Source organism: Monoraphidium neglectum, assembly GCF_000611645.1.
Source record: "Monoraphidium neglectum strain SAG 48.87 unplaced genomic scaffold scaffold00344, whole genome shotgun sequence".
Taxonomy (NCBI): Eukaryota; Viridiplantae; Chlorophyta; class Chlorophyceae; order Sphaeropleales; family Selenastraceae; genus Monoraphidium; species Monoraphidium neglectum.
In genome coordinates, this window is record NW_014013284.1 from 8,427 (window position 1) to 29,793 (window position 21,367).

Consider the following 21,367-nt stretch of genomic DNA (forward strand, 5'->3'; position numbering starts at 1 on the left):
GTCTTCCTCACGCCCGCTGGGCGTGCCGGGCCGTGCCTCGGCCGCGGCGCAGCGGCTGACCCGGGCGCCGGCCGCCTGTGCCGCCTCACGCCGCGGGCCTGCCACTAGCGGCAACGGGGCCGGGGTGGCGGCGGCTTCTGAACAGCGCTGCAGGGGGCGCTGAAAGGTGGCCTGCTCCTGGGTGGCTGCGTCGCTGTCGCACAGACTGGGCTGAGCCTCGAGCTGCACCCGCTTGCTGACCTGCGCCTCATCCGATGCGCCGCTACAATCGGCACGCTGCTGCTGTACCTGTGCTGGATCTAAGCTGCGTTTGATGCGCATAGCTGCCTATGTTATATGTTCCAGCTCTTGTGGACCGCAAAAAGTACTGCCTCGGTGTCAGCGTGAGATCAGATGCCGAGATCGATCGTGTGGGTCTACGGCAGGATTGTGATGCCGGTGCGTCGAAAGCTCGCAGAAATAAAATATAGCATGATACACCCCGCATTAATGAGGACGGAGCATCACAATACCAACATTTGGTCGCCGCAGTGTTGGCCATCCGCTCCTGTGCGTGGTGCGTCAGCATGCTGGCTGGCAGGTGCTTGCGACAAACCAGGTGCTGGTGATGGTGGATGCCACATGATCTATCTAAACATGTGCCCTTGACAAATGGGCCTCAATGTCAGCAGCGCGATGAAAGCAGGTGACGCGCAGTGCTGCCTGCGCCGTGCTCAGCAGCAGCAGCAGCACCAGCAGCAGCAGCAGCAGCAGCAGCAGCAGCGGCGGCAGCAGCAGCAGCAGCAGCGGCGGCGGCGGACGCGGCTGCGGACGAGGCGCTCAATGGGCTATCATCTCGCGTCAACGTGTTTGGGGAAAGGGGACAGCAGGTAGGGTAGGTGCTAGGCGGGCGCGGGCAGCCGGCAGCGGCTGTGTGCGTCGGCGGGCGAGCTGAAGAGCCGCGGGGCGGCGCAGGCCGCTGCGGCCGTGGACGGCTGCGGCGGCTCAACCGCTGGTAGCGCCGCTGGTGTCGGCAGACATTCTGAGCAAGGGCGCGTGAGCGGAGCTTGCCTGAGGCTGGCCTTCCCGCGTCAGCAGCTGCATTGCTGCTCTCTTGAGTGCACATGTGGGCCCCTGTGCCCGTGTTTTTGCTCACGAGCGTCGAATTGGAGTTCTAATCATAGTCAGACACTCAGTGGTTCTTGCACTGTGCCTTCAGCTGCCCCAAATCAAGTGGCGCAGCAAGCAGCTGGACTGGGCACGTGCCATCGCCCTTCCGCCACAATGCGAACCAACTTCGACCCCGACACCATTTTCCGCCACTCATCATTACTATGCTGCTGACTGGTGCCAAGCAAGATACGTTTCATAATGACGGGGGCATGGCTCTCCGTAACCACACATGTTTGGATGAAAGAGCATGGAGCAGCTTCAAGGCAGTGCCCTTGGGCAAGTTGGGCTGCAACCAAGCCAGACCCAAAAGTGCCCTGGACTTGTGGCTTACCACACCAACAGAAGCCAACAATGCAGACAGCCATCAACGCAACACCAACACCGTGGCTATGATGCGCACCAAACTGAATGTGATAAGTGGTTGCAGGCTCCATTGAAACGGCCCTGCTCGGTCAGCCCCAGCGCTCTGCCTCAGAGACTAGGGCTTGAGAGCACAGTCCTGCACGTGTAAGCGTAAAGGTGCCTTCACCTTGCAGAGTGCCAAGTAACAACACCTTGGAAAGGCTGGGGAGGGAGAGCTGATGGTGGAGGTGGGCATGATGAGGTGAAATGACAAAGCAAAAAAACCATCATTGGAAGAGCCCGCTCAGCATGCAGAGCTGCGAGCGCCGCGTCAAGCTGCCAAATCTAAACACGCCGGCAGAGAGACGACAGTGGCAGGGACGCAGCATGAATGGCAGCAGGCGATGTTGTTGTGCCAGCCCCGAGGGGGCGTCACCCGCGGCCGCCAGTTCCGTCCGGGCTGTACCGTGCAGCCATGCCCTCCATCCAGGTCTTAACGAGGCCCGCGTCCCCCGCACGGCACGCGCGCCGCAGCCGCCGGTAGTCAAAGGCCAAGAAGCGCAGGCAGCTTGCAGGCGCCGCCGTCGCCGCCTCGACCGCGGTCAACACGGCAAACAGCTCGCCGGCCGGCAGCCTGAGCGCGTCTGCGGCCCTCTCAACCTCCTCAGCCACCTGCGAAGCCGCGACCGCCGCCCCTACCGCAGCAGCAGCGTCGCTGCCTGTCATTTCGGGCACTGCAATGTCCGGCAGGCCGAGAGTGGCCAGGGCGGTGGTCACCGAGGCGGCTGGGCTAACGGTGGCAACCCCACCGCCCAAGGCGGCGGCACCAGGGGCGGCGGCCGCTGCTGCTGCTTTGGTCTCCAAACCATTGACCTCGGAGGCGGCGGGCGCCTGCTCCTGACCAGCAGGCGGCGCCCTTACTGCGGGAGACAGATGCCACTGGACGGGCCCGGAGGCCTGCGTGGGCGGGCTGATTGCGGCGCGCCTCTTCGCGCCTCTGGTGGCAGCGTTTGCTGCACACGTGCGCGGTCCCTTGCGCGGGCCGACCTGCTCGTCGGCAACGATGCGACGGGCATCCTGTGGGGATAGCAGACCGCCCTCGGACTCCTGCTGCTGATGATGGCCCTGCTGTTGCTCTTGCTGATACTGCTGTTGCTGCTGCTGATACTGCTGTTGCTGCGGCTGCGGCGGCGGCAGCGGCAGCAGCTGCGGGTGCGGCTGCTGCTGCTGCGGCTCCTGCTGCTCCTGCTGCTGCTGTTGCTGCTGCTGCTGCTGCTGCTGCTGCTGCTGCTGCTGCTGCTGCGGCTCCTGCTGCTGCTGTTGCTGCTGCTGCTGCTGCTGCTGCTGCTGCTGAACCACCACGCCTTGGCTGCCGCCACGCTCACCTTCAACCGCTGCAACACCCGTGGCTGTGGGTGCGCCGGCGTGCACCTCGATGGCAGCAGGCCCCGCCAGCCGGAAACGGGTGATGATGGTGCCGGGTGCCAATGGCAATGTTGCCCCCAGCGTGTAAAGTCTGAACGCAAAGGGATACCCAGTCTTTTTGCAAGCGCGGGTAATTTGGCCCTGCAGCGGCGCCCCACGCGGCTGACCGCCCACCACTGCCTGCACATTCACGACCACCGGGAAGGAGGCGCTTGGCCACCAAGCTGCCACCATTGCAGGGGCCAGAGAAAGCCGTCGCTGAGTCTTCTTCATTGGGCTTGAAGTGAAACGGGCAAACTGGTGTGGGGGAATTCAGCAGACATGTTTGAGCTTGCGAAAGCTGGTGGCGTGCTGCAAACGTACATTCAAAACAACAAAGGATTTTGTCGATTGGCAATGCGATGACCACCATCCAGAATCTCGCTCTCCCTCTCTCTCTCTCACACAAACACACACGCACACGCACACACACGCACACACGCACGCACACACACGCACACACGCACGCACGCACACACATACGCACACACACACACGCACACGCACACACACTCACACACACAAACACACGCACGCACGCACGCACACTCACACACACACACACACACACACGCACGCACGCATACACGCACACGCACACACACACACACACATGCACACATGCACACGCGCGTATGAAGACCGCTGACAAGGGCCACTGAGTCCCTCACCACTGGCCAGGCGTTTGGCTCAAGATCTTCCGGCTCCAACGGGCGGAGCACACCCCTGCGGGCCGCTCCCTTGGCGTCCCGTCGCCCTGTCAGGCTGGATACTACCAGGTCAATTGCAGCAGGCCCTGCTGCGCGCCGAAACGCGCCAACGCGGCAGCCGTCCAGCTCGTGAATGCAAGGCCAGCCTTGGCTGATGAAGAGTGACTTGGTGATGCGGGTGTCGAAGCGCGGCCCCCAGGGGTGGCCGTCCACCTCCAGCTGCAGGCTGATGTCCAGGGGCAGGGGCGCGCTGGGGAACCAGGCGGCCAGCAGCGCCTTGGGGACACTCACTTGTGCCGTATGGCCACCTCTGTTATGCGCTTCCGGCGGCTCCACCACAAGTGCCTGGAACTGCAATGATACGTTGGAAGAGGTATATTCACGTCTAATAAGATGGATGCTGTGAGCAAACAAGGTTTTGAGACAGCTTCAGGCTGCATGAGCACCGAGGAGGCCCACCAGGAATCCATATGGTTGAAGGCGCCCCTCACCGTTTGCCAAAGGGCTCCCTCCTGCCCGACAGTGCTGTCGCCATCCCGTGGCGATGCTGCTGCTGCTGCTGCGGCTGCTGCTGATGCTGCTGCTGCTGCTACTGCTACTGCACGCCTCCGCTCCCGCGGCTCCGGCGAGGCGCCGCCCTCGTCCTCCTCTTTGTCCTCCACCTCGCTAAGCCCTCTCGCGTCAGGGTCAGAGCCGCTGCTGCCGTCATTACCTCCGTCGCTGCCTTCGCTGCCGTGGCTGGTCGCCGCGCTGCTGCCGTCGTCCTCACGCCCGCCGGGCGTGCGATGCCGCGCCTCAGCCGCGGCGCAGCGGCTGATGCGGGCGCCGGCCGCCTGTGCTGCCGCACGACGCGGGCGCGCGGGTAGCGGCAGTGGGGCCGGGGTGGCGCCGGCGTTCAAACAGTGCTGCAGGGGGCGCTGAGAGGTGGCCTGCTCCTGGGTGGCTGCGTCGTTGTCGCTCAGACTGGGGTGAGCCTCGAGCCGCATCCGCTTGCGGACCTGCGCCTCATCCCACATGCCGCTGTGATCGGCACGCTGCTGTACAGTTGCTGGGTCCAAGCTGCGTTTGCTGCGCATAGCTGCGTATGTTGTATAATGCGGCTCGTAAAGACATCGACCGCAAAACAAGCTGCTCAATCCCAGCGTGAGATCAGATGCTGAGATTGATCTTATGGGCGTCTGCGGCAGGATTATCACGTTGAAATCGGAGGCAGACTTTCAAAAGTAATGACGCGTTTTGGACGCATCCGCGATTGAAGGGGCATTGCAGCCCCATAATTTGGTCTTGCTGCAGTCCGCACTTTGACATGCTGTGTCAGCATGCTGGCTGACAGTTACTCACACCGAACCAGGTACTGGTCATGGTGGATACCACGTGCTCTGTCTAAACATGGAGCCTTGAAAACGCGCCTCGACGTCAGCAGCGCCACGCGTGGAAGCAGGTGAAACACATCAACACAGTGCTGCCTGCCCTGCGCTGAGCAGCAGCAGCGGCAGCAGCAGTGGCTGTGGCGGCGGCACTGGCAGTGGCGGCAGCGGCGCTAACGGGCTTTCATCACGCAACAGCGGGGTGCCGTCAGGGGAATGGTAGCAGGAAAGGGGCACAGCCGGCAACGGAGGCTGGCGATGGAAGCTTGTTGCCGATAATGCTGCCTCTCTCACAGAGCGCATGACAGTGGCAAGTAAGACCATCAAGCAAGCAGACAGTGGCAAGATGCTTGTGCTGCATGGCAGGCTCCCAACTCCAAGAAGCGACCACACCTGACGGTATTGTGCTACTCATTGTTCATGGTCAGCTGGGACACATTCCAGGCCCTTTCGCTTGGCAGCATAACACTGCATCGCTTGTGCAGTTGAGATACCTTGCACAGAATCAGTGTACCAAGGCAGCGTTCAACACGCCCCAAGCTGCAACCAGCACAGTGAGCAGCTGCACATGCACACCTCTGCCTGTGCCCTTCTGCCACCGATTGTACCAAGATGGGGCCCAAGACAAGATCAATCTATGCTAATGACATCTGCTGCGTGATGCGGACCATGGTGCACGTCTACATGGCCAGAACGTTTTACAACTGCAAGCGAGCCGCATGTACAACATCACAAGCAACCACCACCAATGAACAAATCCAATGCGGCACGTCAGGTGTGGCCATCGAACGCGGGCCACCCAGCGCTCACCCTGCTGGGGCAAGCCCCGCCCGCCAGCCCCCCTGCTGCACGATCACACCGACTACAGTAATCTCCCCATGGTCACATTCTTCTTCGGGCGCGCGCCGCCATGTCCTCCATCCACTTGCGCGCCGCCGCCTCCCGCCCCGCCGCGCATGCCGCCTGCAGCCGCCAGTAATACATGCCAATGAACTTGAGGCAGCCGGCCGCGTCCAAGGTTGCCGCCTCCACTGCGTCGCATACCGCATCCAGCTGCTCAGGGGCCAGCCCCAGCGCCCCTGCCGCCCTTGCCACCTCACCATAGGCCTGAGTGGCCGCGTCTGCCAGGGCCAGGGCGCGGTCTGGGCAGTTGGGAGGCGGCACTGCGATTTGGGGCATATTGAGCGCGACCAGTGCAGCAGGCGTGTTGGCAAGCTGGCTGGCAGCGCCGCTGGAGATGACGCAGCCAGCGGCGTTGCCAAGCTGCTGCTGCTGCTGCTGCTGCTGCTGCTGCTGCTGCTGCTGCTGCTGCTGCTGCTGCTGCTGCTGCTGCTCTTTCTGCTGTTGCTCCTGCTGTTGCTGCTGCTGCTGCTGCTGCTGCTGCTGCTGCTGCTGCTGCTGCTGCTGCTGCTGCTGCTGCTGCTGCTGCTGCTGCTGCTGCTGCTGTTGCTGCTGCTGCTGCTGCTGCTGCTGCTGCTGCTGCTGCTGATCTCGCTGCTGCTGCTGCTGCTCCTGCTGCTGCTGCGCAGCCGCTGGACCTGCTGGCTGCGGCACTTGCATGCTCCCGGCTGCAACAGCCGTGGCCGGAACCTCCGGCAGACCTGCTGTTGCACTCTGGACCACGCCGCCTCCGCGCCGCCCCTGTGCGGCCACCGTCGCCACTGCCGCGCCCAGCTGTGTGATTGCAGTCCCACCAGGCTGCAAGCTGGCCCTGGCCGTGGCCCCTTTCTGGCAGCTGCCAGCAGCCGCTGACGGTGCCTGCGCTACCACCGCCTCCTCCACCAACACCAGCTGCTGCCGCAGGGGCCCTGGCCGTGGTGACGCTGCCGCCGGTGCTGTCACTGTGGTATGTGCAGAGCGCGCGACAGGCTCTGCACCTGTTTGAAGGCTGGTCTGGCATGCCCCAGGCCTGCTGAGCTCACCCTTCTGCCCCTGGTGGTTTTGCTGCACACCCTGCCCCTCCTGGCTTTGCTGCTCCCCAACAACCTCACGCGCGTTGCCGCCGGCCGGCGCCTCCGGCTGGCGCGCCCGCACCTGCTGCCCCTGCGGGCAGCAGCCTGGCCCAGGCGCGGCCGCCGCCGCAGCCACCGCGGCGGCCGAGGCGCCGTTGGCCGCGGCGCAAGTGGCGTGCACCTCGATGGTGCCTGAGGCGGCCAGACGGTAGCGCGTGATGATTGCGCCTGGGGGCAGAAGTATCATCCCAGTGGGTACACGAAGCGCGTATCTGACGCGTTTTGACGCTGCGCGCTGCCGGAAATTGCGTAAGACAGTCCGCCGCAGTGGTGCGCCGTACGGCTGGCCGTCCACGAGTGCCTGCACGCTGACTTTCAGCGGGAATGAGGCCTCCGGCCAGCAAGCCGCCACCATGGCGGCTGGCAGATTCAGCTCCCACCGACGGACTGCTTGAGGGCTGGGGATGATTTTGGCACCCTGGAGTGGGGCCGGTCAGGGTGAGAGGCGGGTGCCTGCAGTATCCCAACGCAAACAACGCGCAGTGCAAGGCGAAGCCTGCGGCCCGGCCCCTAATTAGGCGGGCACCAGTGCTGGACCCCGAACACGCACAGGCACGCAGTGCCAAAATTACACGAGGTTCTCACGACAGGCCACGTGTTTGGCGCGAGGTCTTCCGGCTCCAGCAGGCGGCGCAGGCCGCAGCGCTTTGCCCCGCTGGCTTCCCGCTGGTCCCTCATGCTGGACAACATCAGGTCCATTGCAGCAGGCCCTGCTGCGCGCCGAAAGGCGGTGACATGGCAGCCCTCCAGCTCAGCAAACTGCCGCAGGCCCTTGGTCATCCAGCGTGACTTGCTGACGCGGCTGTCGAACCTGTCTCCCCAGGGGTGGCCGTCCACCTCCAGCTGCAGGTTGACGTCGAGTGGCAGGGGCGCGCCAGGGAACCAGGTGGCCAGAAGCCCAGCTGGCACCAACAGGCGAGCCGATCGGTCCAATGGGCTGGCAGTGAACCTCTGAAACTGCATCACGGAATTGGATAATGCAATGCATGGCATGAGTTTGGTCAAGATTTGAAGCGGCAAGTGTGGGATGCTGCAATCCTGGCGCCCACCACAGCGCTGAGTTCATAGGTGTGGCCCCGGTGCCATTGTCTCACCGTCTGCCAGAGCACGCCAGGTGGCAACCCTGTCCTCTGGCGGCTCTCCACCTGCAGGAGTGCCGGCTTGCTGATGTTACCTGTAGATAGTCTTCATCCGGCAAAACAGCTCGAGTCATTGGTGGCTGAGCAGAAACCCCTCGAACAGCCCGCGCATGCCCGTGCAGGATTTGTTTATCAGCGTCCATTGTGGTCAACTCCGCAACGTGGTGGGGATGCACAAGTCTGTCCAAGACATCTTCCTACGTCATCCCCGTCCCACCTGCTCGCTGCTCTCATTGGTGCCCTCCGCCCCGCTGGCCCGGCTGACCCCGCTCGCATCCGGATCGGACCCACCGCCGCTGCCGCTGCCATCGCCGCTGCTGCCCTCGTCGCTGATTGCTCCGCTGCTGCTGGGCTCCGTCTCAACCTCAGAGCAGCCCCTGCCCTGCGCCTCGGCGGCCGCATCGCTGTGAATGCGCGCGAGGGCGGCCTGCGCAGCCGCGCGCCGCGGCGGGCGCTGCCGGTATCGCGCAGGCGGCGCGATCAGCTGCAATGCGCCCTGCTGCAGCTCTGTGTAATCTACAAGCTGCTGCTGCTGCTGGCCTGGGCGGTCACCGCCCAGCTGTGGCTCCAAAGGGGACTCGAGGCCGCCAAGCCGCGGGCGCTTCTGCAGACCCTGCGCTACATCCGTGCCGCTGCGGCCGCGCACGCTGCCAGGCTGGGTATCAAGTCGATTCATTTCATCAGAAGGCTCGCTTTCCCCGATGTGCATTAGTGCTGACGTGCAAGTTCCGTAGCCTCGGAACTTACGCAGATCATTCAGCATGCGAAGGAGAGGGATCTGCGGTGGTGTGACATGTGGCAAAGGGCAGTCGTTTTGTCTTCATGGCGTTGAATTTTGTATGATAGCATTGGCTCTGTCAACGAGATCCAATGGGCGTGGACACATGCCAGACATGGGTCATCCCTCATGGGTGAGAATGTTCCTGCAGCTGGAGCTGCGTGCGGTGGTTGGGTGATGCCTGGACTGGCTATTCCACCCCTACAAGCATTTGATACCCACAGCTGCACAGCTGCAGGCCAATATATACGCGTCTTGCCGTTGCCGCACACTTCCATATGCATATCCCAGACCACAAACCGCGCAGTTCGAGACCACAGAAAGTGCTGCCTCGGCCCCAGCGTGAGATCAGATGGTGAGATCGGTTCGACCATGGAGTCAGTCCTGCCGCAGACGCCCACAACAATCGATCTGAGTGGCAGGATTGACACCTTGGCACGTTGGAGGCTTTCAGCAGAGTGACACCTTGTAGCCGCCTGGGAGTGAGGACAACCTGCGGCCCAGACAGTTGGCCTTCCTACTGTCGGCAGTCTGCGCTTTGGCATGCTGTGTCAGATTGCATGCTGGTAAGGGTGGATACAATGTGCTCTATCTGTCTGGACATGAAGCCTTGAAAACGTGCCTCAAAGTCATCAGTAGCGCTGTGAAAGCAGGCGATGCACAGTGCTGCCTGCGCCGTGCCGGGCAGCAGCAGCAGCAGCAGCAGCAGCTGCAGGAGTAGCAGCAGCAGGAGCAGCAGCGACATCGCAACGGCGGCGGCGGCGGCGGCGGCGCTCAACATGCTACCATCCCGCGTCAACAGGGTTGTGAGAAGGGGATAGCACGTGGGGTAGGCTCCAAGCCGGCGAGGGCGGCTGACGGCGCAAGCTTGTCGTGATGCCGATGCTGCCGCCCCTCTTGACATGCGCCTGCGAGGCAAGGACCGTGCGTGCGCCTGGCGCCCAAACGCTTAAAAAGATGACCTCGCGCCCGATGGCTGTTTTAAAACAGGCACAGTTGCTGCCCGTTGAGCTTGGTCACCTGAACCACCTTCCCGGTCTGTCTGCCTAGCGGCAAAGCTGTGCACTGTTTGTTGAGATGCCTTACTTGCACGCACAGAATCAGTGTACCAAGGCAGCGTTCAGCACGTCCCAAGCTGCGACCAGCAGAGTGAGCAGCTGCACATGCATGACCTCCGCCCATGCCCTTCTGCCACTGATTGCACCAAGATGGGGCCCAAGACCAGCTCAATCCTATACTTCTGACAGTTGCTGCCTGGTGCGGACGACTGTGCACGTGTACAGGGCAACGGCGTTTACAACTGCAAGTAATGGAATCTCCAACATGAAACGCAATAACCACAGGAGTCCGCAAAGTACACAACCCTTGCAGCACGTCCAGTGTGGCCATCAAACACGGGCCGCCCACTGCTCGCCCTGCTGGGGCAGTCACTGCCGGCCCGCTGCGTCGCTGGACGGCCACAATGGCTAACCTGTCCCATGGTCACGTGTTTCTGTGAACGCGCGCAGCCATGTCCTCCATCCACTTGCGCGCCCCCACCTCTCGCCCCGCCGTGCACGCCGCCTGCAGCCGCCAGTAATACATGCCAATGAACTTGAGGCAGCCGGCCGCGTCCAAGGTTGCCGCCTCCACTGCGCCGCATACCGCATCCAGCTGCTCCGGGGGCAGCCCCAGCGCCCCTGCCGCCCTTGCAACCTCACCATAGGCCTGTGTGGCCGCGTCTGCCAGGGCCAGGGCGCGGTCTGGGCAGTTGGGAGGCGGCACTGCGATTTGGGGCAGATTGAGCGCGACCAGTGCAGCAGGCGTGTTGGCGAGCTGGCTGGCAGCGCCGCTGGAGATGACGCAGCCAGCAGTATTGCCATGCTGCTGCTGCTTTTGCTGCTGCTGCTGCTGCTGCTGTTGCTGCTCTTGTTGCTGCTGCTGCTCTTTCTGCTGCTGCTGCTGCTGCTGCTGCTGTTGCTGCTCTTGTTGCTGCTGCTGCTCTTTCTGCTGCTGCTGCTGCTGCTGCTGCTGCTGCTGCTGCTGCTGCTGCTGCTGCTGCTGCTGCTGCTCTTTCTGCTGTTGCTGCTCTTTCTGCTGTTGCTGCTCTTTCTGCTGTTGCTCCTCCTGCTGCTGCTGCTGCTGCTGCTGCTGCTGCTGCTGCTGCTGCTGCTGCTGCTGCTGCTGCTGCTGCTCCTGCTGCTGCTGCTCCTGCTGCTGCTGCGCAGCCGCTAGACCTGCTGGCTGCGGCACTTGAATGCTCCTGGCTGCAACAGCCCGGGCCGGAACATCCGGCGGACCTGCTGCTGCACCCTGGACCGCGCCGCCACCGCGCCGCCCCTGCGGGGCCATGGTCGCCACAGCTGGGCCCAGCTGCGTGGCGGCGACATCACCGGGCTGCAGGGTGGCCCGGGCTGAGGCTGCCTGCTGCCTGTTGCCAGTGGCCGCTGACGGTTCCTGCGCTGCCGCCGCCTCCTCCTCCAACACCAGCTGCTGCCGCGGGGGCCCTGGCCGCGGCGACGCTGCCGCCGGTGCTGTCCCTGCAAGTCGTCCGACTCGCACGGCAGGCCCTGCGGCTGCTTGAAGGCTGGTTTGGCACCCAGCAGGCATGCTGAGCTCGTCCTCCTGCCCCTGTGGGATTTGGTGCGCTTCTTGCCCCTCCTCGATTTGCTGCTCTCGCACAACCTCCCGCACATTGCCGCCGGCAAGTGCCTCTGGCTGGCGTGGCTGCATGCACCGGCCCCGCCGGTCGCAGCCTGGCGCGGGCGCAGGTGCCGGTGCCGCCGGTGCCGCAGCTGCCGCCGCCGGTGCCGCCGCCGCCGCTTCTACCACAGCGCGATTAGCGGCGGCGGCGGCATCGTCGTAGGTGGCGTGCACTTCGATGGTGCCTGAGGCGGCTAAACGGAAGCGTGAGATGGTGGCGTTGGGGCCCAGAAGGTTCGTCCCTTCAGGTATGTAAAGTGTACATTTGGACCGGTTGTAGGGCTGCCAACAATGATAACAGCGAACAGTCCCACTGCGTGGCGCGCCGCGCGGCTGGCCGTCCAGTACTGCCTGCACGCTGACTCTCAGCGGGAAGAAGGCGTTCGGCCAGCAAGCTGCCACCATGGCAGCTGGCAGACTGAGCTCCCGCCGACGCCTCGTTCGGGGGTTGTAGCTGATGTGGCTGAACTGAAGTGGAAAGGTTTCGGATTGAAAGCAGGATCCCGCAGAGGGTTGCACAGTGCAAAGGAAAGCCTGGGGCACGGCCACTTGCAGTGCGTGACAACTGTTCAGTCAACTACAAGCAAGCAAGGTCACAAGTGCGCGCGGACCTCACCACTGGCCAGGTGTTTGACTCGAGGTCCTCCGGCTCCAGCTGGCGGCGCAGACCGCGGCGCTCTCCACCTGTCATTTGCCCCGGGGCCCGCACACTGGACAAGATTAGGTCTAGCGCAGCAGGCCCTGCTGCGCGCCGAAAGGCGGTGACGTCGCAGCCCTCCAGCTCAGCAAATTGCCCAAGGCCCTTGGTTATTTGGCGTGCCTTGTCGACGCGGCTGTCGAACCTGTGCCCCCAGGTGTGGCCGTCCACCTCCAGCTGCAAGCTGATATTGAGGGGCAGGGGGGCCCCTGGGAACCAGGCGTCCAGAAGCCCAGCTGGCACCCACAAGCGAGACAGTCCACTGGATGGCATGGCGGTGAACCTGTGAAACTGCATCGCAACGATGAGAAATGCAATGCATGAAGATACACATGCACGTGAACTTCGTAAGGTTCTGAGTGGTGAGCGTGGGGCGCTGCTGTCCAATCGCGGACCGCGGAGTGTTCATCACATAGTGGGCCCCAGTTGCCCAGGTCTCACCGCCTGCCAGAGACCGCCAGACGGCGCACTTGAGTTCTTGCTGCCGTCCGCCTGCAGTGGTGCCAGGCTGCTGTGGTTGTCTACTTACGGAAAGCGCTTCATCCAGCGCAACAGCCCGGGTCCTGTACGGCCTAGCAGACCCCTCCAACAGCCCACGCATGCCAATTCACGACCGATTGTTGCAGTGCTAGCATATCGCTGTGGTTGATGCTGCAACGCAGTGGCAATGCACACACTTGCACTTGCCAATGCAGCTTGCCCGCGTCATCAGCGCCCCACCTGCTCGCTGCCTTCACTGTCATCACTGTTGCCCTCCGCCTCGCTGGCATGGCTGGCCCCGCTCGCATCCAGATTGAACGCGCCGCTGCCACCGCCGCCGCCGCCGCCGCCGCCGCCCTTGTAGCTGGTTGCTCCACTGCTCCCAGGCACCGCCTCGGCCTCCCAGGGGGCCCGACCCCGCGCCTCGACGGCCGCGTTGCTGCGGATGCGCGCACTCGCGGCCTGCGCTGCCGCGCGCCGCGGCAGGCGATTCTGGTGCTGCGGCTGCGCAACGATCAGGTCCGAGGCGCCCTGATGCAGCTCTGTGTGATCTGAAAGCTGCTGCTGGCCTGGGCGGTCATCACCAGGCTTTGGCTCCAAAGGGGACTCGAGAGCGCCAAGCCGTGGGCGCTTGTGCGGCGGCGCTGCGATGGTGCTGCTGCGGCCGCGCACGTTGCCAGGCTGGGTATCAAGGCGCTTATCTTCATCTGAAGTCTGGCTGTGATTGCCGGGCATTGGTGCTGACGTGCAATCTCCGCAGCCTCGGAACTAAAATCATTCGAGGGACCTGGTGTGAAATGTGGGAAATGCAATCGTTTGTATGAATGTCGTGGATTTTCGCAGCGTTGGTTCTGTCATCGAGGATCAATGGGCGCGGACACATGTCAGACATGGGTCATCCCTCAGTGTTCGTGTGTACAGGAGAGCTGCGTGCGGTTATTAGGTGACACATGGACTGGCTCTTCCATGCCTACAAGCTTTTGCTACCACACAGATGCACATCTGCAGACTATTGCTTGCCTCGCAGTCCCCAGACGACTCGATAGATCTGTCCAAGAGAACCGCATCCTCGACTGCAGCGGACCCATGCAGAAGGACGGTCGTCACAACGCTCAAGTAGTTTACGACTTTGAAGTTGGAATTGATAAAAAAGGAAGACATGCAGCATCTCTTGTCTCAAGCCGCCAGCCCAGTGCAGGAAGCTATGAGTACTAACATGCCTTGTTGTATCGCATACATGACTTTGAACATCGTGCAAGCACGGTTGTCCATACACCATAAACTACTGTACATGCTTCCGCATGCAGACGAGCATTATGCAAGGTGCCACATGGGGGTCATACACAGCGCACTGGCCCCACCTTACTTGCGCGGGGCTGATGCAAGGGTGTGGAGCTGTACACTCATTCAAGGGAGTTGACAGGGCATTGCCCAGCCTGCAAAACAATTCACAGAGTGGCTGCACAGGGCAAACCCTGAACCAAACACGTCCAGCTAGCAGCCCCTCTTTGCCCTCTTTCCTAACGAGCACCAGGCCTTCCAGCCCGGCACTTGGGAGCTGCCTCCCGGCTTGGCCTGAACTGGGCGGCTGCTCGCCAGCCCCTGGCCATTGGCCAGCTGCCGCTCCAGCTCGACTCGGCCTGTGGCCAGTGCTGATCAGCCCCGAGCGCCATCCCTGCCCGTCCCAAAGTCGTATCCCAGCACACACGAGCTCATGACGTTGAAGAATTTCTTGAACGCCCCCGGCTCGTGCTTCGCCCCTTTTGGCCACCTGCATGCCCGCCGGCAGGCGAAGGCAACGAGCAGGCAGGCGTGGTGCATGTGAGCGGCCTTGCTTGCGGTCAGATGGGCTGCCTTTGAGGCAAGGAGCGCTGAGCAGCGGCGGCTCGAAGGGCTTTGAAACAAGCAGCGCAAACGAGGCCGCATGCCAATAATTCCTTCTGTCTGCACTCACCAGGCACGCACCCGTCAGCCCACACAGCACCCGCCCTGCAAGGGCCCAAACGTCAAGCCCAATACCCGCGCACCAGAGCGCCTCGTCGTCCCCGAACATCTCGTCGTCAAAGCCGTTGTCCTCGTCCTCCACATGAGCACCGCCGCCGCCGCCCCCGAAGGCGTCGAAGTAGCCGACAGTCCCGTCTGGGCGGCGCTGCACTCTCTGGTAGTCCTCGCGGTCGCACCCTTCATCCCTGTGGGGGCGCCAACGTGGCGGCGAGCGGTTGTTGCACGTGTGCAGCATGTGGGCACGGGGCGCGTCTGTTGCAGCTGCCAAAGTTGTGTGTGGCAGCACGGGCTGCGGGATGGCTGAAATAGCGCTTAGGACGTGCTTGGTTACTGGGAGTGATGCGATTGCACACCGGCCTGCGCACGTGCACCAGCCAGCCATGCGCGTTTTCACATCCACCCCTCCCTGCCTTTCTGCCCCCTGCATTTCACCAATCATGGGCGTCGGGTTAAGCACTAGCACCTTCTTGCCTTATTGGTCTGCAGCCACTGTGCGCCCGATGCACTGATCGCACGCAAGTCATGCATGCAGCCCGTTGTCAAATCCCTCAAAGCAGCCTGCCCTCCCCTAAATCGCACCTGTCCTCCCCACGGACCTCGCAGGCGGCCACCAGCGTGGCCGCGCCCTCCGCCCATGCCAGCGACTGCACCACCTGATTCCCCGTTGACAGCTCATACAGCGCCCTGCCCCGCCCGCCGCGCAGGTCGAACGCCCACACCGCCTCCCCCTCTCCGCCCGCGAAGCACACCATCGCGCCGCCGCCGAGCCCCGAGCCCGCCGGCGCGGCCGCGAGCGCGACGCCGTACAAGGGGTTCGAGCCGCCCGGCAAAATCGTCAGCGCTGCCGCGCCGCTGCGGGCGCTGTCGCGCACGTCCCATACCTTCACGTCCCCCGAGCGCGCAGCGCTCGCGAAGAGGTGCGGCGCGCGCCACGTGTCCGGTGCGGGCGCGAGCGCAGTGACATCGTACCGGTGCCCGCAGAGCAGCCGCTGCGCGCGCTGCGTCTCGAGATCGTAAATCGCGATCACGTAAGACCCGAGCGCCGCCGCCAGCCGCGGCGCGCCCCCGCCGCCGCCGTCTGCCAGGATGCACGTCATGTCGATCGGGCCGGACGTGTCGTCCCCGGCGAGCGCCAGCGAGCATCTTGGCGGCGGCAGCTGCAGGCGGCACATTGCGTGCGGCCGGACGCCCTTGGACGCCTCGAGGGCGTCGAGACCTTCGACTTCGCAGGATCTGAGGTCCCCATGGTACAGCTCGTCCTCGTCATCATCCTCGTCCCCGTCCTCGTCATCGTATAGGAGAATGAGATCGCCCTCGTGCAAGTACTTTGGCAGCCGCTCCTCCTCCTGTAGCGGCAGGCCGGCGAGCTCCCAGCTGAGCAGCGCGCCACCGCCTGCGTGCGTGCCGTCGGCGGGGCGGAGAGAATAGCCCATCTCAGCTGTCAGCCGCATGGCACGGGAGACGCACCGCCGAGGCAAAGGCGCATGCCGCCTGATGGACTCGCGGCAAGCATGGGGGATGCTGTCACAGCGGCACGAGCGCCTCCGCCCGGCAGGCCGTGCGGTGGACCGCATGCAGCGCACGGGCTCCTGCCAGCACCCCTGCCCCTCCACCCTTGCCCCGCGAGCACCCGCGAAATGCCGGTGCGGCCAGCTCACCCTTGATCGCCAACACGCGCGTGCCCCAGACGTGCAGCCCCGCGTGGCCGCCCGCCGCCCCCTCGCCGCCAGACCAGAGGGTATACTGCAGCACCGACCCTTCCCACCAGTACCTGCCAACGTGCCCGCCGCCCCCGCCGGCTGGCGCCGAGAACGCCTTGATGCGATCTCCGCCATCGCCGGCGCACCACACGAGCCCGTTGGCCGCATCTGCGGCGACGTGGGTTGCGGGCTCGTACAGACCTGCGGTTTGGGGGGCGCAGGGGTTCTTCAAGGAGCGTGCGTGTATGTGCTTCGGCCAGCGCATGGCGGCGCGGAGAGGGGCAGTGTCGGCTTCGCCGACCGCACGGAGCGTGAACCCTAGACATTGATTCACGAGCGCCGGATGGCGGCGCAAGGCGCCTGCGGCGGGCTCTTGCAAGCAGCGGCCTCCGCACAGCCGCGGCGGCCCACCCGTGCGGAAATCGGTAACGCCTGCCTCGGCTCCGTCTGGTTGCAGCCGCAGCGAGGCAACCCCGGGGTCCCGCAGCTCCCACCCGGTCGCGTGCGACGCGGCCACCAGCGCGCCGTCGGCGTGAAGCAGCGACGCCCTCAGCGACGACAGCTTGCGCACGCGGCAGCAGGCGGCGGTGATGACGTCATCGTCGGGGAGGGGCTCCGAGGGCCCCGCCGCCTCCGCAGCGCTGGCGTCGCGGCGCCGGCGTTTGAGGCTCGTGCTGAGGGGGGCGCTGACGGTGGGGGCCGCGCCGAAGGCGATGGGGGTGCTGTCCTTGAACACAGCTAGGGGGCTGCTGTCCGGCCTAGGAGGCGGCCTGGGCGGGGGATAGGGGGGAGCCGGGGGCTAGGGCGTCAGTGGGCGTGGGTGCAGCCAGGGCCGGTCAAACCAGTCAAAGCCGCGTGACACGACACGGGGCCGGAGGGTTGGCGTGCTTGGCTTTGCCGGTTCTTGTGCTGGCAGGTGCAGTGGGTCACTGGCATGCATCCGTCCCATGCGGGGCGGCCGCCCTCTGCGTGTTGATTTCAGACGCATTTGGATGCCCACAGCGGGCCCGTCGGATCTTGATGCACCCTTGCACGCGCCCCACCCCTAGCCTCCCCCCGACCAACCGACCTTGGCTCCTCCAAGGAGGGCATTAAGTGGATGCCCTCCATCATGCGCGCCCGCACCGCCTCCACGCTCATAAACCCTGCCTCCCGCACCCCGCCGCTGCCGCCGTCGCCGCTGCCGCTGTCGGCGGGCCCTATTTTTGCAAACATCGGCATCATGGCCGGCAGCAGCGCTGCCATGTGGCCCGCCGCCTGGCCGGCCTCCAGGTCCCCGCCGGCGACGGCGCACCCGTCGAGCGGCCAGGCTGCCGCTATCGCGCTCTCGATGCTGCCGTCGCCGCCGAAGGCATGGTTGTCGTTCACGCAGAGCAGCGCCTCGAGCGCCGCGGGAACCTCCAATTGCGGCGCCACGCCGCCGGAGTCGGGTGCGGCCGCAAGCGGCGGCGCGGGCGCGGGCTTGGACGCCGGCAAGGGCGCGTCGGCGTCGGCGTCGGCGTCGGCGTCGGCGGTTTGGCAGGAGCCGTCCAGGACGGATTGTACACAGCACTCGAGCATCGGGAGCGGCTGCGCACGGCGGAATGACTTCCGCCCGCGCTTCTGCCACACCGTCTTCGCAACGCGCCTCGCCGTGTCGCGGATGGCGCGGGCGGCGACCGTTGTGCACCTGCGGCGAGGCGGCGGCAGAGCAGGCTGATTGCTCGGTGTGTTCGGCAGAACTAAGTGTATCCGAGGCCAACCTGGGCTAGCGGACATCTCATCACAACACCTGCGCGCAAGCAACTGCTTCAATGAACGACATGGCCGTTCCGCCTGAGATTGACTCCAGCAGCCATGCCCCAAGACCGCTTTGCATAAAGACTTTGCAAGTCTCTTCAGGCGATCCAGTGGCCCAAGAACCGCCCCCTAAGGGCGACATTGTGATCGCACAGATCTGGTCGCGACCTACTTGTACACGCGTCGACTGCAAATCGAGGTTCAAACCGTTCAAACAGTCAGCCAACGATGGTCAAATAGATACGGGCCCACCTCGTGCGGTGCAACATAGATGTCACTCGGGTTACAACAGCGGCTTGCGCTTAGGATGCCATATCACGCACACAGTGCACAGGCTGCAGGATGTAGTTCAACTGCTGTAAGAAATGAAGTTCAATCAGGAACAAGGTGGCACAGTGAGAAGCAAGTAAGCCTCAACAGACATTAAGCTGCACAGCACCTTCGGCGCCACAACGTATGACACTTTTGACTGCAGGGGTCAGCTGGGGTGATCCCCTTGCGATGCGATGTCGGGTCGTGTTACAGCATGTGCAACCTTCCTTTTTGCCGTGCCCGGGCACCCTTCAAGCCTGGTGACTTGTTAGCCCCACCAATTACCCGCCAGGCTCATGCCTGACACTATCCAATGCCCGCCTCAACCTGTACAATCTCCCAGATCTTGCCCCATGGGTGTGGGTTCAACATTCCTTTCCCATCAGACGGGCTTTCCCATCAGACGGGACAGCAGGTCATGCATCCGAGCGTGGTAATGGCAGGCGCAAATCGGCAGCTGAACCATGTTGGGTGGGCAACACTGCAGCACAGCGCAGCAAGCGGCGTCATGTTCGTTGTATGCCCAGCACATGCCCCTACACGCTGGTTCCCCTGTGACCATGTCGCAAAAGGCATGGTATGAGCCATGCATGATACGGGGCATGCATGGGATCTGGCATCGGAAACACAGCCGGCAGCTGAGTATTGGTGGCACATGCGTGGCAATCATGAGGGGCGATCAAGGCATTGGGAGTGGGCAGCTAGCTAGTTGGGGTAGTGAGGAGACTCAGGACTCGCACAGATGAGTTCAAAACACAAGGGTGCAGCACGCGGAGAGGCGACACGGCATGCTGCTGGTGCGCGGCAGCACAGTCAGCGCAGCGCGACCGCACACTCATGAGATGGAAATCAACAGGCAACTCGCGGGTCGGCCCGCCGGCCTGGGCCCTGAAAGGATACATTAGGTGAGCAGCAAGGCCGGCCGCCGCAGCTACGCGGCAGCTTCAGGCCGAGCTGGTCTTCTTCTTGGCCGCATCTTTGATGGCCTTTGCTATGAGGGGGTCGAACCATTTGTCCGGCAGCAGCCGGCTCAGCACGTGCAGTACGACGGCCTTGGTGCCACAGATGTAGCGCGCGCGCGGCTTGGGTGACGTCAGCGCGTGGAGCACGGCCGCCGCCACCTCCTCGGGGGGGATGCCCTCCGACTCCATCTCGTCCGTGTGGTGCTGCATCTGCGATGAGAGTGACAAAGCAGCACGCACGGCAGAGTGAAAGGTGGGGCAGGGTCGAGTGAATGGTGGGGCAGGGGTGCGAAATAACACCCCCCCCCCCGCGTAGGGGGAGGTTGTGTGCAGAGGGTAGAAAATTGCAATGTTGGGTGCTTGGGCGCGTAAAAGCTGCGCCCAGTGGCCGTGCCGGTACATGCCGCGGCGCGACCCGCCGATAGAGGCGTTGCAGCCAGCATGAGCTGCCCTTACCTGGGGTCTGAAATGGGGTGGGGGGGGGGGAGGGGACGGACGGGCGGCGGCAGCGGCAGCGGCCGCCAAGAGAGCGCCAGGACGCGGGCAAAAGACCAAGGCGCGACTGTCGAGCAGCGCCGCGCACCTCTTCGATCGCCTGGGCGTACAGCCGCCGCCCCTCTTCCCCGATGTCCACCTGCTCGCTCCGCGCCTTGCCATGCTTCCAGATCTCTGCAGGGGTTTGTGCGAATAACACGCGGAAGGGCGCCAATGGGGCGAAGGTTTCCGGGCTGGCGCCCGGTGGCGCGTCCCTTGGCTGCCTGAATCATGGGCGTGCGCTCAACGCTCAGCAATAGCCTGCCATGCGCAGCTAGCCTTTAGCGGGCCATCCCACCATCCACATGTCTCCACATGTCTCATCATGCCGGGTTGCAAGCCCTGGCATCGCCCTAAGGGGGGCCGCCGCCGCAGCGAGCCGCGCCGGGGCGGCGCGGGGGCCCTCACGCTGGCGGCTGGCGGCCGCCAGGTCCCACACAGCCGCCCCCAGCCCCGCCAACCGGGCCTTGCGGCCGATCGGCCACGTGCACACACACGCACACGAACACGCGCACGCACACACACATACACACACACACACACACACACAAACACACACACACAAGCATGCGCACGCACATGCACATGCGCACACGCGCACACGCACACGCGCACGCACACACACATACACACACACACACACACACACACACACACTCCCTCGCCCTCTGCTTTCAACACATGCGACTTTGAACACATGCCGACCACCACACGGCGGGGCAACCCCACACCCACCCGTCGCCACCGGACCCGGCTTGATGATGGACACGAATATGCCTTGAGGCTTCAGCTCAAACCTCAGGGAGTCAGAGAGGGCCTCCAGGGCGCGCTTGGAGGCCGCGTAAGCCGAGTACATGGGCAGGGCGATGCTGCCGGCCTGCGGGGGCGGGCCGGGGCGAGCGAGGTGGTGTGCCTCAAAAGTGAATCTGGGAGGACGCCACCGTTCTCCGCAGCTTGCTACCAGCGTGCTGGCTGGCGCGAGGTCGCTCCAGCCAGGATTCAAAGCAAGACCGCGCTTGCACTTGTGAGTGCACCCGTGCACACCAAAACGGGCATGCGTCGCTTTTTCTAGCGCACCCCTCCGCTTTACAGGCACATTTCAAGCACGCGACGCAATTGCGCCCACCAGGCTGGACATGTTGACGACGCGGCCGCGCCGCTCCCCGGCGCGCAGCAGCGGCAGGAACGCCTGGACGCAGCGCAGCGCGCCGGTCGTGTTGACCGCCATTACCAACTCCCACGCATCCTCTTGG

General features: G+C 64.0%; 5 protein-coding genes across 5 annotated transcripts; all 5 read right to left on the reverse strand.

Moving 5' to 3' along the window:
* Positions 1 to 1,926: 1,926 nt before the first annotated feature.
* Positions 1,927 to 3,192, reverse strand: MNEG_2895 (hypothetical protein; the record flags this gene model as incomplete). The annotated part of the gene is made up of 1 exon (XM_014048626.1): positions 1,927 to 3,192. One exon carries the CDS (start codon positions 3,190 to 3,192, stop codon positions 1,927 to 1,929), a length of 1,266 nt encoding a protein of 421 aa, XP_013904080.1.
* A 2,725-nt stretch (positions 3,193 to 5,917) lies between these two features.
* MNEG_2896 (hypothetical protein) lies at positions 5,918 to 6,595 on the reverse strand (the record flags this gene model as incomplete). The annotated part of the gene is made up of 1 exon (XM_014048627.1): positions 5,918 to 6,595. One exon carries the CDS (start codon positions 6,593 to 6,595, stop codon positions 5,918 to 5,920), a length of 678 nt encoding a protein of 225 aa, XP_013904081.1.
* Positions 6,596 to 10,446: 3,851 nt separating this feature from the next.
* On the reverse strand, positions 10,447 to 11,295 carry MNEG_2897 (hypothetical protein; the record flags this gene model as incomplete). The annotated part of the gene is made up of 1 exon (XM_014048628.1): positions 10,447 to 11,295. One exon carries the CDS (start codon positions 11,293 to 11,295, stop codon positions 10,447 to 10,449), a length of 849 nt encoding a protein of 282 aa, XP_013904082.1.
* A 3,184-nt stretch (positions 11,296 to 14,479) lies between these two features.
* On the reverse strand, positions 14,480 to 18,087 carry MNEG_2898 (hypothetical protein; the record flags this gene model as incomplete). The annotated part of the gene is made up of 6 exons (XM_014048629.1): positions 14,480 to 14,594; positions 14,851 to 15,012; positions 15,407 to 16,220; positions 16,486 to 16,728; positions 16,939 to 17,297; positions 17,597 to 18,087. The coding sequence occupies 6 exons, from the start codon at positions 18,085 to 18,087 to the stop codon at positions 14,480 to 14,482; spliced, it is 2,184 nt and encodes a 727-aa protein (XP_013904083.1).
* A 1,475-nt stretch (positions 18,088 to 19,562) lies between these two features.
* On the reverse strand, positions 19,563 to 21,342 carry MNEG_2899 (short-chain dehydrogenase/reductase SDR; the record flags this gene model as incomplete). Its single annotated transcript, XM_014048630.1, has 4 exons — positions 19,563 to 19,790; positions 20,164 to 20,249; positions 20,850 to 20,991; positions 21,241 to 21,342. 4 exons carry the CDS (start codon positions 21,340 to 21,342, stop codon positions 19,563 to 19,565), a joined length of 558 nt encoding a protein of 185 aa, XP_013904084.1.
* Between the last annotated feature and the right edge of the window lie 25 nt (positions 21,343 to 21,367).